The 20,607-nt window shown below is 28.9% G+C and overlaps 1 protein-coding gene across 1 annotated transcript in view; it reads right to left on the bottom strand.

Moving 5' to 3' along the window:
- Window positions 1-1,423: 1,423 nt before the first annotated feature.
- Window positions 1,424-20,607, bottom strand: part of LOC136090298 (deoxyribonuclease-1-like) — a 57,692-nt gene continuing 38,508 nt past the window's right edge. The window contains exons 5-10 of the mRNA XM_065816638.1: window positions 19,722-19,840; window positions 19,271-19,418; window positions 11,511-11,624; window positions 11,322-11,418; window positions 11,151-11,193; window positions 1,424-2,217 (exon numbers count right to left, since the gene is read on the bottom strand). Of these exons, the coding sequence (XP_065672710.1) occupies window positions 2,207-2,217; window positions 11,151-11,193; window positions 11,322-11,418; window positions 11,511-11,624; window positions 19,271-19,418; window positions 19,722-19,840 (532 nt within the window). The 3' untranslated portion in view covers window positions 1,424-2,206. The remainder of the gene's footprint in view (window positions 2,218-11,150; window positions 11,194-11,321; window positions 11,419-11,510; window positions 11,625-19,270; window positions 19,419-19,721; window positions 19,841-20,607) is intronic.

Genomic DNA, 20,607 nt, shown 5'->3' on the forward strand with positions numbered 1-20,607 from the left:
TTTTTGAAATAGAATTTTTTTTTTTTTAATTTTTTTTGCAAATTTTAATCTTTCTAATTCTTGAATATCATGCAAAGCTTTTATATAGCTCCATTTTATATGATTTCCATCTCTGTTTACAAATATCTCAATATCATTTAAAGCATTTCTTGCCAATTTTAGTAAGTGGCAAGGGTCTGGAAAAACATCTATTGGATGATTAAAGAAACCATATAAAAAAATTGGCTTGATATTATTTGCCGAGTCAATGCAAACTTTTTTACTTCATCTGAGTAGCGATGACCTTTAGGTATAATGCTTTTACTATTGAACTGATTTTTGAATAGGTCAAGAGACGAACCTGGTGTATACGAATAGGTCAAGAGACGAACCTGAAAACTTCGCTTTAAGTGTAGTAGAAGTATCAGCTGTAAGCAAATTTTTTATTTTCAGCAAGCGTTAATACACTTTTCAAGGTCTTTATTTTTTGGCCTCTTTTTCGTACTTTCTGTTGCAAAACCATCAATTTCTTTTTTAAACTTTCTTTGGTTGGTGACACTGCTGTAGAAGTAGCATTATCATTAACAAAAACCGAAGAAGTAGCAGACGTAGACTGTTGTTGAGATAATAAAAGAGTAATACGACCAGCAAAAACTGAAAAATTAACTTCATTACCAGTTTTGAGTTTTTTAACAACTAACACTTCGTCGAAAATTTGAGGGATGGAGAAAGAATTATTTATGACAGGAGATGGACGAAAAGTTGGACAATTTATCTTCAAGTTCTTTCAGTTGAAGAAATAAAAATTAAAGGAACAGCATCAATCTTTAAGTGAGATCTAGGAGGATTCGCACAAAAATTATAATCGGTAGGTAAAAAAATGATCGCTGCAATGATAACTTCTTACGTTTTAATCTTAATTGCCCACTTTTTGCAAAATTCTTGGTTATGAAATAGAAACTTATGAAAGGATATGTTACTTATTTTCATGTATCTGTTTGAGCAACCATACGCGACACAGGAATTCACCAACTTATTATTGAAAATCTTTAAAATACATAATTCGCTATAAATATACTAGATGTTTAACGTTAAGCTCGATGTGTTAACAAATTTAATTCGCCATTTGTAAAAAGGGCAAAGGCAGCATCACTTTTCGGATCAAAGTTAGACATCTAGTTATATAACATTGTTATAAACATTTTACGATCAACAAGAAATCGTCATTACCGATTAAGAACGGGATTATTTTACCTATGACGTTTCGTAAAATACTAAACGATATTGAGGAAATAACGTGAGAAATTTACGGTCACGTTCATTTCATTAATTGTTTATTAAGTTCAACAATGGAGAGAAAAAATTTAGTTACAAGGACAAAAAAAGTGCAACTAAAAGAAAAAACAAAGATACATTTCCTTCAAAGAACAAAAGAGCCTCGTGATCAATTTTCCATGAATTATTAAACAACAGAGCTTATATAAATATACAACTGTAAAATACACAACCGTAAAATGTAATGCACAACCGTAAAATGCAAATATGCAACGTTAAAATAAAATAAAAATTTAGACAATAAACATTAAACGCAGTTTTTCACCGGCACCGGTTTTTTCACCTAAACATTATTTCTTATTTACTTCATAGTTAAAATCAAAAATAAGACGAGAAATTAAACAATCAACTCGTTGATTTTATGCAAAATTGTTAGTTAACAAAAATTTAAAAGCATCCATCGGATTCATCGAATGGTTCTTAACTAAGATTAAAAGCCAATAAAAAAATAATAAATTTCACATTTATTAAAAAACAATTTGACAAGTATCTTAAAACCAATCTTTATTAAAACTTTTTATAAAATATTCATAAAACCAATCTTTATTAAAAAAATTTATTACTTATAGAAATAAAAAAATATCTTAAAATTTGCAAAATTTTATACGTTGATAAAACAAGCAACTAAAATGAAACCATTAGTGAATAAATGTAAAAAAAAACAAAAAACAAGTATAACAACATAATTCTCTTCTCCCTATACATTACACATACCTCACACATGTAAGATTAAAATTTGAGCATTAAACAGTTAACATCACAAATGTATGGCAACCTTACTAAATAAAAGTTGATGGCAACCTTACTAAGTAAAAACACAAACTCCAAAACCGACAACTTTTCTAAACTTCTGTTATTGGCTTCCAACTTTTTCTTAGAATTTCTCTTATTCCTAATTTCCTCCTAAATATGGTAATAAATATGGTTATAAAAATTATTATAATAATATTGAGCTTATAATTATGCTACAATAAATCGCTATGAAAAAACTTATCGTGATAGGTAATAAAATAAAAGTTGTTTATCGAAATGAGCTTAAACTTTTTAAAAATAAAAAACGGTTTGCTTCCAAAAAACCACTCATTTAATAACCCCCTTCCTCCCCCAAAGCTGTCATATAAGCATTTGAGTAGACACATTGAGCAAGTTTCGAACTATAGTTGGCAAATTGCAAATATTTTTCCCCTAATATACTATAGTTAACCAATCAAAAATTTAATTTAATTTTTCATTTTTTTTGTGATGCTTGTTTTCTTGTTGATTTAAACTTTGATTTATGAACAAAAAAAATCGAATTCATAATAATAATGAGGGCGTAACAGATGTGTAATAAATGTAACTAAAATTTTCAACTGTATAATTGATCATTGTTTTAAAATGAACACTTGATTAAACATTGAAGGCAAAAATTAAAAAATTCCAAACTTTTGAAAGAAGACAGAGTACAAAAATAAAAAAAGTAAAAAAAAAATCTGTTTTAAAACTTCTTTAAAGTACAAACTTACTTATGGTAAGTTTTTAACAAGTTTATAATTTACAAATAGTTTGTAAATTAATATTTGTATATCGTCTGAATAGCGTATTTTGATAATCATCATTATTAAAATCAAATTAGTATCATATTAGAACAGCATAACATAAGATGCACTTCAAACTGCTTCAATATATCCAAAGCATTATGTTAAAAGCAATTCTTCATAAAGAATATTTAGAAAAGAGGTTCCACATTATTAATCAATATTACAACTGTCCAAAACCTAGAATCTTCTTTGATCACTTTAAAGCTGACAGATGTTTTTTCTTCCTACTTGTCACTCTCATAGGAATCGTAGCGTTTATCAGTTGAAAATCTTGAACTAATAAATGCTTGCAATGAAAGATTCCACTGCTAAAATTGTAAGAAACTTGCTTTCAAAATTTGATATAATTTTGTGAACTAAAACAGAAACTACTTTAACATGCCGTGCACATTTAAACTTCTTGGAATCATTTGACTAACCTGTTGTGATCATAAACTTAACTTTTGTGTAAAATCAGCTATCAAGAATCAATCAATTCATGTAAAGTTAACAAGCATAGTTGGATGTTTTTATTAAATGGTTCTCAAAAATTTCTCAAAGAAAATCTTAGTCGAAATGCACTATACTAGTTTTTTTAAAGTAATGGAATTGATTTTTAAAAAAGCATGGTTCTTTAGAACTTTTATATTTAAGCTAAACATTAGTCTAGTTTTTAAACTAAACTAATTTTAGTTTTTCAAAGTTGTGCAACTTTAAAAAATACTAGATAAAAGAGGTAATAATGTTCAATAAGAGGTAAATTTGTTAAAAACCGTCTTATTACACAGTTGGAAATCAGTTTAAATATTTTTTTACCACTTGCTAATAGAACCCTCAATTTTAATTTTCATTGTTTTTACTTAATGATATCTTAAAAAGCACAATTTAAACATTACTTTTTATGATTCCCAACAAAATTCCACTTCAACAAGGACACAACATCCTTTTCAGAAAACAAATGGAGTTTTGGATGTTTGATCATAAAAAAAGTGGGTTTATTTAACATTTTGGGTTTAAAAACATTTTGGGTTGTTATAGAAACTATATATTTGCTCCCAACTCCAAGTATTAACTTTTTGCTAAAAAAATGTTGTAAAATAAAAATTCATTTTTAGCATTGCAACTGACAGCAAATGTAACAGTAAAACATGAGGAACTTGGTTAGTGGATGGTACTGAGGTAAAAGACAGTAAACGTTATCCCAACTGACAAGTTTTTGCTAGATTTTTTCATGCATCTTATGGATAAGACAACTCAATAAAGTATTCAAAAACCATTCCTACCTGAAATGCCATTTGCAGTAGACTGGGATGGGAAGCTTATGTTGTCTCTGACTGGACAAAACTATCAAGTCTGTCAACAGACTTGATTGTTTCTAGATCTAGGGTAATGAAGCTGCTAGCTGATGATGTTAAAGAGTGGTACTTGCGAAGCACAGCAGTCTATGCTACTTTAAAAGGCTAAAACAAATTATGTCAAATTTATGGTATTCAACTCAACATCAACCAAAACTGGAGTAAAAACTGGAGCCTGTGTCTTGTTCAAGCAGAATTAGGAAAAACATTAGTTACTCTTGCGTGCAGACATCATATTCATGAACTTATTGCTGCTAATGTATTTGAGATACTAATTGAAAAATCAACAAGTTACCCCAAAATAACAACATTTCAGAGGAATGCATCAGTTTGGTAAACCATAAATTTTTATTTCAGAATCGCACTAGTGACAAAATACTTGCTATTCAGTAAGAAGATTTCATCAATGTTACCAAAAATAATTATCAAATAACTTGATGAAAAACAAAAAACTCCTCAAAAATTAACCAATGCCATTGTGAAATGTAAACTTATTAACTTTTATTATTAATTTTTATTTGGTGAGATGTTCCGAGTAAGATTCCAACCATGACACTGGTAGTATCAGGCTAAACTTGTTTCTCTGCACAGCGATCTTGTTCATCAAAGTTCTTGTTTTGAAGTTAGGGAGTTGAGAGAGTAGTAACGATAATAAAAAAACTTACTCAACTGTAGTAGCCCTCTTGGTCTTGGGGATGTGAATAGCATTAAAAAAAAAAAACTCCAACTCATGTTGGTATAGCTTACACTATAAACTATTATAATATGAAATCTAATTCTGATATCAAAATTAAACATTCAAATTTTGTTTATATTGCACTTCAAGTGCTTAACTTCAAGGTCTTCATAGTAGTTTAAATAAATTTCTTCAAATTTTGTTGAAAAATTTAGCTGCGCTTGAGGGCAAAAAGTTTAACTTGAAAGAAAAAAAATTTATAATTTTTAAATAAATTTATCGGGGGAAAAAGATATCTGGAGTTTACTGTATATATATATATATATATATATATATATATATATATATATATATATATATATATATATATATATATATACATATATATATATATATATATATATATATATATATACATATATATATACATATATATATATATATATATATATATATATACATATATATATATATATATATATATATATATATATATATATATATATATATATATATATACATATATATATATATATATATATACATATATATATATATATACATATATATATATATATATATATATATATATATATATATATATATATATATATATATATATATATATATATATATATATATATATATATATACTACTGTGATCAAAAAGTAAGGTGAATTTTTAATTTAAATTTCCCGCCTTATTCGAATCGTCCAATCTTTTTTATTTTTAAGTTGGTAGGAATGTCATTAACATTTGCGCCAAATTACATGTCAAACTCATAATAATTTTTTTTTGTTTACGCTTGTTTCTGAAGTACCAAAAGTGCATTCGGCGATTTTCACGATGTCTAATTTTGTTGAGCAAAGAAGTGCTATTAAATTTTGTTTGCGGAATGATATTTCTGCTGCTGAAACGTATCGAATGTTGCAAAAGGTCTTCGGTGAAGAGACTATGTCTCAAAAAAATGTTTACAAGTGGTACAAAGACTTCAAAGAAGGCCGAGAACGTGTTGATGACTTGGAACGCTCCGGACGACCATCGACTTCGATTGATGATCGCCACATCAACAAAATCAAAGAATTGGTGCTTGCAAATCGTCGGTTAACCATTCAAGACCTTGTTGACATGGTTGGAATACCATTTGGGTTGGTGCAAGCAATTTTGAAGGATCATTTGGGCCTCAGAAGACTCAAATCACGTTTGGTGCCGAAATTTCTCAATTTCTTTGAAAAAGAGCGTCGCGTTAAAACGTGTGAAGCAATGCTTTCTGACTATCAAGACATCTACAAACAAATTATTACTGGCAATGAGACTTGGGTCTACGCATACGACCCTGAAACAACCGACCAATCGAGTGAATACCGTGAAAAAGGCGAGCCGAGACCGAAGCAACCACGTCAAAGTCGCTCAAAAATCAAGGTCATGTTGACTGTTTTCTTTGATTATTGTGGTGTCGTGCACTACAAATTCCTTCCAACTGGCCAAACTGTCAACAAGGAATATTATTTAAGCGTTATGCGACGTTTGCGTGAAGCTATTCGCAAAAAGAGACCGGAATTATGGGCCAATAACTCTTGGATTTTGCACCACGATAATGCGCCTTCGCACACAGCACTGGTTCTTCGTGAGTTTTTCGCCAAAAACTCTACCCATGTTGCTCCACAACCACCGTATTCGCCCAACTTAGCACCGTGTGACTTCTGGCTGTTCCCAAAGCTCAAGAGACCACTCCGGGGAAATCGTTTTGAGCCCATTGAAGAGATCCAATGTGAATCGGCCCGCGCATTGAAGGCTATCCCTACCGAGGACTTTTCGGCATGCTTCGAAGACTGGAAAAAGCGTTGGCAAAAGTGCATTGGGGCCGGGAGGGATAATTTTGAGGGGGACGATACAGATTTGGAAGAATAAATAAAGATTTTTCATTTTATAAAAAAATTCACCTTACTTTTTGATGACAGTAGTATATATATATATATATATATATATATATATATATATATATATATATATATATATATATATATATATATATATATATATATATATATATATATATATATAGTATAGTATAGTATAGTATATATATATAGTATAGTATATATATATAGTATAGTATATATATATAGTATAGTATATATATAGTATATATATATATACACAGTAGTATAGTAGTATATATACATATATATATATTTATATATATATATATATATATATATATATATATATATATATATATATATATATATATATATATACAGGGCTGTCCCTGGGATTCTTGGCGCTCGGGGCAAATGTAATTGCGGCGCTAACTTCCTCCAGTAATAGTTGCACATATAAACTTTTTGTGTTGCCACCAATACTTACATCTACCATAAAGATACATTTAACCAATCTACCATAAAGATAAATATAAATACATTTAAGCAACGTCAATTTTTTTTGCGTCATCGATGAACATATTTATTTTTTAATTTACTTCAATTTGCTGAAACTACATTCACTGCTGGCCACTATAATTGAAATTGTCAGTAATATGCATAGTGCTATCCACAGATTAGAAAATGGTCTATTCTGTTGGTGTTTTTAATTATATTGAGTGGTGCCCAATGGAAATAGTGTTTTGTTGGTCGCCTTCTGCTTCTGGTCACACCATTTGTCCAAAACAGTAGATTTCAAACTGACGTGTATAATTTTCTTTGTTTCGTTTATCCTCTTTTATATCTGAAATGTTTTTCACGGTTAGGTGCTCTTGTAACATTTTATAATCCTCTTTAAGCTTGTCCTTTGGTGGTAGTTTTTCAGGTAAAATAAAAATCCCCACTTTGACTCGTATTTGGAGAATTTGTTCATTCTGTCTTCTAAAGATGATTCACTCATATCAATTAGGAGCAAGAAAACATCATTCTTGAAAGACTCTTTTGTGCTAGGGACATGACCAACGCTTGATTGATGCAAGAAAAGTTGTTAGTCCTATCTAATAAATTTACGTTCTAGCTGTGGCAACCACAGGGTGTAAACAAGGCCTGTGGGTATTCTGCTGAAATTTGAGCTTAAACATCTTTTCAAATTGCAACCATATTGGACTCGTGGTCATAGCCTTGACCTCTACAGTTGTTTAGGTCTAGCCTACAAGACTTTATTTCTTTAAACTCTTACTTAAGATCTTTTTTTGAAACCATATATCAAATCCATTGCAAAATTAGCATCTGCAATGGTTGCATCATCGTGCTTGACACATTCTAACTACTTTCTTTTTACTTTTTAGATTCTATTCTCAAATCCGTCCATGTATGGAATACTGGGGCAGATCTTCCAAAGATGTCCTTTCTCTTTTAGATAAGGTGTAAAACCCATTGTTAACATAGTTGGACCTGCTCTTGTAGCTAACATCCAATCATTACTACATCGTCGTAATGTTGCTACTTTTACTCTTTCTCTTTTCTACAAATACTAAAATGGGCACTTTCTCTTAATATATATGTAAAAATTATTTAATAAATATTTACCGGGGTTAATTGTAAATGGAGGCCTGATTCATATTTTTTGCAACCTTTTAAGCCACCTGTCAATCATTATCTTGCTCTATAAACTTCATCTTTTCTCTTCCAGTAACTTCGAACTCAAATAGCGGTTGTTTGCAGCCTTGTTGGAAGTGAAGATGTTGAAAAAAATTAAAAAATTAGAAGGTTCAAATGAGCTTTACCAGTCGACTCTTCACACACTTCATATCCAATATAGCTTTTTTGAACAATGCCTATTGCTTCATTTTCTTCACAAACATAGCGGATGATTAAAGAAGTTTGGCCTTTGTGACTAAGGTCTGGATTGCAATCCATAATAACTAAAAAATATTTTTGACACTTTACCTCGTTCAAAATAGCTTCTTTAACATGCGAAGCTAAGAGGTTAATAACCTCGTTTTAAATATTGACGTTTAGCATTTGTGAACGTCTTTCTATATCTTCAATTCACCGTAAATGCTCCATCAAAATGGAGTGAGTAATGGATCGAAATTGACCAAGAAATCGGATAAGCCCAAGGAAGTTCCCATTATTTTTGATCTACAGCTTTAATGAGCTTCCAGGGAAGCAATATTATGCCTGCCAAGTACATAATCATTGGCACTATTTTCTTAAGAATGATTCTCCACCGTTCTGTTTCATTGTTAATTTGTTGGATAAGACCTTGATCGACAGCTTGTTCATTTTTTATTCTGATTGTTGTTTCAATCCATTTCTAATAACAACTGAAATGAGATGAAGATGTCTCTTTTAGGCTTGCTCTCTGAACTTCTTCCAGTTGTTGAATTCTTTTTTTCCAAAATATGATTTTGGAGTTGGGTCAAACAGATGAGAAGGAAGACAATAAGTTGAATCAGTTTCTGGAGAGTATATAAGCTATCTCTTCTTACTTGTTCATCATTTCTTGCTACCATATAGAAATTCCGTATAGAAATTCATTTGAGAAATAGCGTTTTTCAGTTTAAGGATATTCTTCATTGCTCTTCAGGAAAGGTATTGCATTCATTTTGATGATGCATTCTTTCTCTCTTACAGCCAGCCATTTCAGCCAAGTGGACGGGTTATTAAATAAGAATCTCCAAGTGTCACTTCTGTGCTACAAATCTGATGTAATTGTAAAACTATCATCTGTTTCAACTATTATAGGCTTTAAATTACATTCAGGCTCTGTTTTTCTTTGATGCTTCTTGAGATTTTTTTGGCTATAAATGTCCAAGGATGAAGTTGATGAACATGTGGCAAAATTAGCTGAAGAACTTGACCTACACAACAGAGGGTTACTCACATTATTTTCCTCTTGGTTAAATTAAGACAAAGTGGAGGTATCACTAGATATTTTTAAGTAGTTTTCATCACACAAAAAGTTTGATTCATAAAGTTGTGAAGAACTTGGAAAATGAAAAGAATGTGTTTTGGTTTTTAGTTACACAAAGCTGTTTTAAGTAAAGTTTTGGCACTTTACTTAAAACAGCTTTGTGGGCTGCTTCAGAATCCTTGGCTAATTTTTTTCTTTGAGAACATGAAAGTTTTTTTTAATATTTTCAATAGAAAAATATTCAAATTCAAATTACCAATGTAAAACTTTGTTTTCGTTTCTGGAAACATAAACTCTTTATAATGTAAGTTTTTTAATACATCATACTGATTACAGTTTGCAACCCTTTTTATTACAACATTTTTATTAAATTACTTTCTTGTCGGTTTATTTATTTTATTTTCTGCGCAAAACAAACATGAGTTCAGCGTTAATAGTATTTTAAAAAGTAATTAAAACTAACAACGCGAAAAAATAATTTACTTTAAGTTAATAAAGAAATTGTTAAAAAAACTTTTCAAAACAAACTTTAGTGCAAATAAGAGAAATCATTAAAAAATACATTAAAAAAATATTTTACTAAAAAAGTAAATAAATATATAATATACTTAAAGAAATCTTTAAAAACGCAACGTTTTTTAAATGGACTAATAAGTAAAAAATAAACTTTTTCTCTGGCCCTAAGGTCTTTGTGTATGTACACAACCTGAAATATCCATTAAGGTTAATGACTAAAAATGTTGGGCCCCCAAGGTTTTTAATGGTAATGATATTTTATGAAGTTATGAAGATCGCTGAAAGAAAAAAATTCCTGCGGCGCCCGGAGCAGCATGCCCCGGTTGTCCCTCTTTGGGACGGCCTGTATAAGTTCGGGGCAACCAGGGCAGCTTGCACCGGCTGTCCTCCCCCCCCTAAGGACGGCCCTGTATATATATATTCTGAATATTTCTTTTTTTTTTTTAGTGTTTACACACATCGACTGACAAATAGGTTGATAATGCGTAGAGTGCTGCTACATTGACTGACAAATAGGTAGAACATGCAAGGAGTGCTGATATTTAACAGATATTAGGAATAGTGAATGAACCAAACAAGTTTTATTAGAAGATTAAGGTGGTTTGGATATTTTGAGCAATGAGGATGCAGATGATTTAGGTATCAGCGTGTAGAGAAGTGGCAGCTTTAGAACCTTCTTTTGGCCCTAGCCAAATATCAACCCCGGTAACTTACTAATGTGGGCATATTTAATATGTTCATAATATATTTATAAAATTATATTTAAAGTTATTATTAGTTTAATATACATATATAATTTTGAATAACTTTATATACAATTTTATTTTAAACCATAAAACAACAAGTAAATAGAATAAACTTTTTTTAAATAAAAAATTAAAACATACTAATTTCAAATTTAACGGGATAATGATCACTGATCTTTAAAGCCTAAAAAAGATAGAAGTCAAATCAATCATCGTTCAGAGCTTCAATAGAGATTGAAGTTGATACAAATAGTTATTTTGATTGATCATTGAAAAGTTATATCTTTAAAAAAAATTAAAAAAGTAAACTACATTTTCTAAGCTAAGCTTATATTCTTCGTGATAATTGAAAGCTCCAGCGCTATCCTTAATTAAAGCCTGATTGATTGCATTTCCCGTAATAATAATCCTGTAAAAATTAAAAGAATATAACTATTCTTTAACTTAAAAACACATTTAATGCTATCACTAAAAAAAAAATATAGATATTAATAAAACAACCTGTCAAGTGTAGCATGACTCTTTGAAACTGTAGTGTCTTCATTTTCAAGTAACCAATTGAATTTTCTATCAGTCCTTAAATCTGTTTGATCAAGCTTTTTTTTTGATATGTAACTTTAAACAAAAAAGTGTATTTTTAAATACAGAGGTTTACACTGGAGTTTTAGATGTTTGAGTTTTGACACTTACAGGCATTGTGCAAACTCTAAACTTTTGTATGTTTATGCTTATGACAAATGAGAATGTTTTGCAAAGAATTGCGGTGATTGGAACTTGGGAACAAAAAAACCCTAATTTTTGAGTCCACCCAGCTTTTAACATGAGTGCAACAATTTTATAAAATATTTTCTCTACTATTTTTATCTAAATTTATATTCACCAACAAACTTAAAATTTCATGCAACAACCTCTTATTTTTCGAAAACTATGACCATATAAAGTTTTAACTCTCCTCAATTTGAGGGGGCTGATAAATTTGCAGGGTCATAAAAACTGAACACTAAGAGATTACGGCATGAAATTTGAAATTTGTTGATAAATATTAATTTAGATAATAGTAAAAAAAATACTTTATTAACTCGTTGCTCCTATGTTAAGGGCTGGGTGAGCCCAAAAATAAGGGTTTTTTTGTTCCCAAGCTCCAGTCACTACAATTCTTTGTAAAACATTCTCATTTGACATTAGCATGAACATAAAAAAGTTTGGAGTTGGCACAATTCTTGTTAGTGTCAAAACTCAAACATCTAAAAATCTAGTGTACACCTCTTTCATATATACTTTACTGCTGGTTTCAGTTGATACAAAACATGACAGATGGCAATACAATAAAATTATATTAAAAAGACAACTGCAATTCAAAAATAAGATTGGAAAATTATATTATTCTTATGCTAAAATAAAATACTAAAGTAGATATATATCACTTACTTTTGATATAATATATCAAAGTGATATATATCTACTTTAGTATTTTAGTTAAGCATAAGATTAATATAATTCTCTAATCTCATTTTTATTATATCTAACTTCTGATATAATCATTTACTTCTGATATAAATGTTTAATGTGTTAATTAAACTACTCAATTATTTTAAAAGGATTTTCGAAGAATCTTTTTTTATTATTTCTATTTGTTTCTATTGTTACTTTATTTGTACTGTTATATTGATTTTTAATTAAAATTGACTTTGATTGAATAATATTTCAGCTCAATGAAAATCTTCTTGATCTATGTATTTATTTTCTGCATTTTACTTATCCTCTATTTTAAAATAACAGTATAAATTATCAATATCATAATTACTGTTATGCAATACAATACTATATATCAAAATATTATTAAAACAAGAAAAAACATTTAGTTTTCCTGTGTATCAATAATATTGAAAATGGATATGGTCGGTCTCAGAAGCTAGAAAATACAATTTAATTTGTTTACATACCATGGAAATCTTAACTTAACTTAAGGCCTATTCATCACACAACTATAAATCGTGACAAAGGGTCACTGTTTATTAATATTTATATAAAATATTAATAAACAGTTGTTTTTTTAAAAAAAAAAAAAAAAGAAGTACTAAACTATTTGTATTTATTAGCAATAAGAAATTCGGGTTTCTTTTTTTAAGAAATTTATAATAATTTCAATACATTTAATTTATTAGATCTGAGGGTAATTTGTGGACAATAACTGTTTAAAAATATATTGGTTAGTGTGCTGGAATGTTTTTTAATAACATCAAAAAAGTAAAATTCAGAATTCAAGGAATCACATCAGACTTTATCTTCTATTAAATAAAACAAAAAAAAAACCATCGGCATACATTGTCTGGCAGAGCTTTGAGATTATGTATAGAGAGATTTGAGATTATGTATAGAGAGATTTGAGATTATGGCTTTATGTATAGACTTAAGTTAGTTGCCAAACTTTTCATAAAAAATTGGATCATAATGACAGCAGATCAATTATGTCTAGAAAGTTGCTATTATCTGATTTTCTTACATTTTTCATTTTCTGAATGCTAGTCTTCCTTAACCTAGAAATAACGAATTAAAAAATAATAGCAGTTCGATAACAAATAATGTTAAATAATGTTGCATTGGAAATACATTTTATAATTACTTTTCAGACAATAGTTTGCAACTATAAAGTTTTTTGAAGTTGATGTTGTTTGATGGTAATCGAAATGTTTTCTTTAACTCGTGCGATTAAGATAACACTGTTTGTGGCTGCTCCTTTCTTGGTGCTTTTTTCAACTTTAAACATTTTGGCATGTATAAAAAACGTTCTTGAGTGACCAAACTTGAATGAAAAGACATAAGCTACTTTTAAAAAAACAAACAAGAAAATCCATACTGATTTCACCTGGCTCCACACCAACCAATCACAAAGTGATTTAACTCTCACTAATCACAAAATGCACTTTCAAAATCATGTAATTTTTTATGAGAGACAAAGTTAGAAAACAAATGATTTTCTATGTAATTTAGTAATGCTTAAGACATTTTTTAGGACCAAAATTTACTGCATTTTAAAAATTGAAAATGCAATAAGTTATGGTCCTGAAAAAAAACTCAATAGGAAATCAGTGTGACTCATCAATGCTGTCAATTCCAAAATTAAATAGAGTTAACTTATGTACCATGCATGAACACTTTTCTAACGCAGTTTCTGAATTTATGTATCATTTTATTTGATACATCAATTTTACATTTCTATGTGAATTCATGTATCACTCCAAATCAAGCTATCTATTTTCAATCACTTCTATTTTAGGCCTGGCCCCAGCAATAATGCACCACTGTCCCCTATTTAGTAATGAGACATTCAGTATGATATTAAAGAGAATTGGTTTTGTTCCTGCACTAATGCTAGAGGAGGCAATTCGTTTTTATGCTGATTTCAAGGATGATACAGTCAAGATACAAGCAATATTGTTTTGGATTTCTCTTGGAATCTGGTAACCACACTGACAATTTGTTAGAGCTCCAGTAGAAACTTATTTCCAAGCAGACATGTGATAAATTGTTTATGAAAGTGGATATAAGTTTATTACCTTGTCAGCCCTGAGTCAAGGACTACTATATGACAGGATTCGCAAACTCGATTTTCTGACTTCACTAGCGAAGACCATTCAATGCTTTTTACGAAACGCTTATAAAACTAAATTTAACCAAAAAATGTTTAATAAAAAAGATTAAAATTAATAAAAGAGAGAAAAAAGAATAAAAAGTCAATATAATAAAATTTTTGAAAAAAAAATCTGCAAAAAAAACCAAATATTATCTAGAAGTCAGTATATAAAACTCTATAAGTAAATTAACAACGTATTAATAAAGTCTATCTATAAATAAATATTACTCGGCAAGGCGTGTCTTTTTTATTGATGTCTGATAAAGACATGCATTTTTTGCATTTTTACCACCTTTTCGGTTTTTTTCCAAATTCTGAATTCCATGCGAAAGAACATTAGCCAAACGCCTATAAAGATTTTTTGATGATAAAGCAAAATCATAATTTTTTTCAATCACTTTTTGATTGGCATACAATATGTATGCCAATTAAAAAGTTTACAAAAACCTTTTGATTGGCATACAATATGTTGGCTTTAGTGAAGTAGTTGCTGAAATATTAATAAAACTCCAATTTTTTTTGCAATCCGCAAACTTTTGGACGCTACTGTATGTGTCATAAATAAAATGTGGGTTCGATTTGGATTTAAAGGGTCTGGATATTATAAAACCCATACTTGACTTGTTTGGTTAACGGATCTGGTTCTGTCGAGTTTCGGCTCCATAATGACAAAAGCTGGATCCAGTTTAAACTGATCGGGTCTAGGTATAGACCCAAACAATTAACAGCCGTAGCTGTTACAAACTATTGTCACCAAGCAAAAAGATTTTTATACTTTAACAGCCGTAAACAAATGTTTTTCTAGTCTAATCTTTGAAAGAACTCACTGTCTTTGAACTTTTTTTGGACAAACTTTTCTCTACAACATGCTCTATGTTTAGTTTTTTTCACAAAGCATAATCCACATCTAACAAGTACTGGTAACTAGCTAATAAGTACACTCATGAGGAACTGTTAAATATCCTTGTGAAACCTTGTGTTTTTCACATTTAGATGGCTCTATAACAATATCTTTACGTGGAGGAAGCACATTAATCCATTTCTGTTTCTCAACTTCATCTTTAGGTAAATTAAAAACATGATACTTATTAAGTTCATTACAATTCCCTTTAATTCACAATTCCACATTTGTTTGGCATAATGAAAGAGATTTTCAAAAACTATTACCGCAACATTAAAATTGCTTCCACTTTGATAGGAATAATGGGCTTTGCTAGCAAAGTCGAAAATCGAATCCTCTATCAAACAATCAATGCTTGATAACAGAAAAACAGATCTTTATAGTGATTTTGGTAAATTTTAAAACTTGTAGAGATTTTGCTAAATTTTAAGTGATGCTGGTAAATTTTAAGTGATGTTGGTAAACTTTAATAACTGTATGATTGGAAAATAGCTCATGAAGTTGAAAACCATTTACTTTTAATTGATATTTAGAGGAGGATTCAAACTAATCTGGATTATTATCATGATTATTTCCACTTAAAGATAAATAAAAAAGTTATAAGATGCTGTCAATTATACAATCCAATAACTAAATCTTCTAAATTATGTCTCAATGAAAAATATGAAATTTTTTTAAAACATTTTCGCCTCCAACAAGGCTGTAAGCAACCACTAATTAAAGTTGGAAGTTACTGGAAGAGAAAATTTAAAGATTGTAGAGCAAGATAACGATTGACAGGCGACTTAAAAGATTGCAAATTATATAAATCAGTAAAGCAAAATGAAGGAAGGGAATTCCAAAGAACTGATGTTCTAGGAAAAAAACTAGATGAATAAGAGTTTTTGGAGCACTTAGGAACAGTCACAGTAAAAAGATAAAACTTAATTGAATGACGAGTAGCACGAGAATGAAATTTAGTAGATGGCACAATAGACACTAGCTCGTTAGAGCAGTGCCCATTATAGTATTTGTAAAAAAGAGAAAGAGCAGCAACATAAGGACGATGTGATAAAGGTTGGAGGTTGGCTGAAAGAGCTGGTCCAACTATGTTTACAATGCGCTTTTGCACCTTGTCTAAAAAAGAAAGGGCATCATTAGAAAATCCAACCCAGATATGGCAACAGTATTCCATACAAGGCCGGATTTGAGATTTATAGAGATAGAGAATAGAATCCGAAATAAGAAAGTGTCGAGCTCAATAAAGAGATGCAGCCTTAGCAGATGCTAATTTTGCAACAAATTTGATATATGGTTTCCAAGAAAGATCTGAAGTAAGAGTTAATCCTAGAAGATGAAGAGTGGATGACTCATCAAATGCATTACCGTTCATAAATATAGGAAGATCTAAATTATTGCGATAACAATTGGCTGAAAAAAAATTGAGTTTTATCTGTATTGAAGTTCACCAGCCACTGTGAGCCCCATGCTATAGCAGAAGTGAGATCTTTTTCAAGCTCAAATGCCCCCTCCAAGCAATCAGAGAGTGTTGGCTTCTTATCACGACAATAATAAATGGTAGTATCATCAGCAAACAATGCCACCTTAGATGCAAGAATATTTAAAAGATCGTTAATGTAAATTAAAAAGAGTATAGAGCCAAGGATAGAACCTTGAGGAACCCCTGAAGTTACAGAATAAGAACAAGAGTGCTGTCCATCGAGGACAACTTTTATACTATGATTGAAAGGAAGGATTCAATAATCTTAAAGATATTGCCAGATACACCATAAGAAGAAAGCTTATAAAGAGGAGACCAGTATGCCAAACTTTATCAAAAGCTTTTGAAATGTCAAGAGCGATGGCCTTAACCTTTCCACCTTTATCTAATGCACAATAAAACCTATCAGTTATTACTGTTAGCAAATCAGCTGTAGAACAAGAAGATAGAAATACATATTGGCGGTCAGAAAGTAAGTTATTAGATTTAAGATTAGAAATTAATTGTTTGTTAATTAAAGATTCAAAAACCTTGTTTATGATGGGAAGAAGACTAATGGGACGGTAGTTAGACAAATCAGATCGCTCTCCAGAATTTTTAAAGATAGGGATAACAGATGCCGCTTTCCAGCAAGCTGGAAAACAAGACTCTGATAAGCACTTGTTGAACAGTTTTGAGAGTATAGACGACAGCTCCAGAGAACACTTCTGGAAGACAATAACAGGTATGTTAATCGGGCCACAAGCTGTAGAAGAGTCTAAGCAGGATCTTAATTTATAAAAATACCAACCTGTTAAATAAAAGGAGTGTGAATGTTTCTAAGTGAAGTCATAGAAACAGATTCTTTCTTTCCCACTTGTGACACTGGTGAGTTGTAAAAATCACCATTATGTTTTTTCTAAATTATTTGCCTTCAGAACTTATTTGATTGTTAATTTGTATTTTTTAACATTTCTTTAATTGCATTTAAATGGTTTTTTTACTTCTTGATTTAAATATATGGCTGATGAAAATCAAAAAAAGCATGAAACATTAAGTGTATAAAGTTTTTATAAATCTATGTTTTAGTTATCTAAATTATTTATTGTTGATTTACTTTGAGATTATTTTACTTAGAACTGATAATTCTCAAAATAAACAAGAGTTATTTATAATTGTATGATAATAAACAAATTTTGTTCATTTCAATTGAAAACATATATATATATATATATATATATATATATATATATATATATATATATATATATATATATATATATATATATATATATATATATATATATATATATATACTTTTTTTACATTTGTTAAAACATCTAACTTACTCATCTATACTTAAGTTATTTATCTTAATTCATCTAGTTTTAATACACATTTCAACTATAACATAGTCCTTCTCAGTTAAAATAAATGAATGGTGCACAATAATTAAAATATAATAGTAATGACTATATAATTGACTAATAATACAATAAAAAAGCAATTAAAAAATATAACAAATGTCATTAATGTACAAAAGAAAGTGTTAAGGAAGTTTTCAGAAACTAGATCGAAAGAGTCATTTTTACATTGTACACTTGTTAATACTGTGATTTTTCCACTTTATAATACATACTTTCTTTTAGTTGTAATACAAATTTGTAGGCTGCAGAATCCAAAATTAAAAAACAATTATAATAAAATTTATCAAAACTTTATCATTTTGAGTAAAGATATTTGTAAATATTACAAGTTTTTATCCCTCCTATAGTGTTCACTTATGTCTTTTGATGTCTTTCGATTGACATTACTTGGTTTTTATGTTTAGGAATTCTAGGGTATCTCTGTATGGAATTACTATAACTTTTTCATCAAACCAAAGTAAGCACATTTTTGAGACGTTTCAGTACACAAGAATAGCTTTTCAATTCATTATGTCATCAACTATGTACAACTCAGTATGCATAAAGAGATTGATTTAGATATATATAGTTAGAAGTGAAATTAAACTTTTTTGACTTTTTTGAGTTTTATTTTTATAAATAAATTTTTTTTATTATTATTTAATTAATATTTGTCTAAATCTTTCTTTTCAATTATTGTCATGTTTTATTTTTGAACCAAAATAAACCATTATATAAACAATTAAAATTTATATCATTGACTGAAGATCAATAATAAAAATTTGATAGTAGTAATGACAAGTAATAATAAATTATAACACATGTACAAAGAAAAATTACTGATAATAAAAGTAGAATTACTTTGGACCAGCATTAAAGTCTCCCATCAATATAACAGATGTTTCGTTCCATTTATTTATGGTTGATTTGTATACATTAACCAGCTCTGAAATCTCTTGCTTTACTGCATCTGGTCTAATATGAACGCCAATAATTGCAAACTGTTTCACTGTGTTAAAGTAAAAGTCCTTTAAAAACAAGAACTCAAAAAAATAAAAAAAAGTCCTCAAAAATTATAAAATTTTGATTTTATGCAACATTAAACAATATTATTGTAAAAAAAAATTATAAAGTTTGAATTTGTTAAAGAAGAATGCATAATAATAGTATATTATACACATAAAAATTTTACTATTCAAAAAATAGCTTATAATAACAAAAACCTGTTTTGTGAAAAAAAAAACTATAAAAAAATTTCCAGGTGAATAAAAAAACATCTAATGAATAAGAAAAGAACACTTAATGAACGAACCTAAAGTAAAATTTGATTTAAACAAAGCAATAAAAGGCTCCCTTTCAAATGTATCTTCTCGCAACTCTTCAGATCCATCATCATAGTGAAAATAATCCGATACTTGAAACAAATCATTCCTTAAAAATTGCATATAATATACAATATATATCAACCCTCGGGATTGGAAAAAAGGAGGTCGGCAATAATTTGCCGACCTCAATCTTATAGAGGTCGGCATCAGGTCAGCAAAAATTATTTGATACAAAGGTCTGACCATAAAACATAGAAATGAGGTCCGCAACTTTTTGCCAACCTCAAACACTTTTAAGTTGGCAGTTAGGTCGGCATTGCCGAATGCTGACACTAATTCCAAGGGTTGATATATATAATGTACAATATATATATATATATGATATACAATATATATATATATATAATATACAATATATATATATATATATATATATATATATATATATATATATATATATATATATATAATATACAATATATATATAATATACAATATATATATATATATATAATAGACAATATATATATATATAATATACAATATATATATATATAATATACAATATATATATATATATAATATACAATATATATATATAATATACAATATATATATATATATAATATACAATATATATACATATATATATATATATATATATATATATATATATATATATATATATATATATATATATATATATAGATCTATAGTTTGTTGTCTTTGGGAAGAGCGGAAGGAAAAAAGTGATTCTTACGCCAACACATACGTCACTTTTAATTACTTTTGACTTTCGTCCAACATTTGCGTGTTGGAAAAAAGTAAAAACCATTAATTTAATTACAAATAAATCGCTTTTTAAAAAAACCA

This window comes from Hydra vulgaris, chromosome 13 (genome assembly GCF_038396675.1).
Source record: "Hydra vulgaris chromosome 13, alternate assembly HydraT2T_AEP".
Classification (NCBI taxonomy): Eukaryota; Metazoa; Cnidaria; class Hydrozoa; order Anthoathecata; family Hydridae; genus Hydra; species Hydra vulgaris.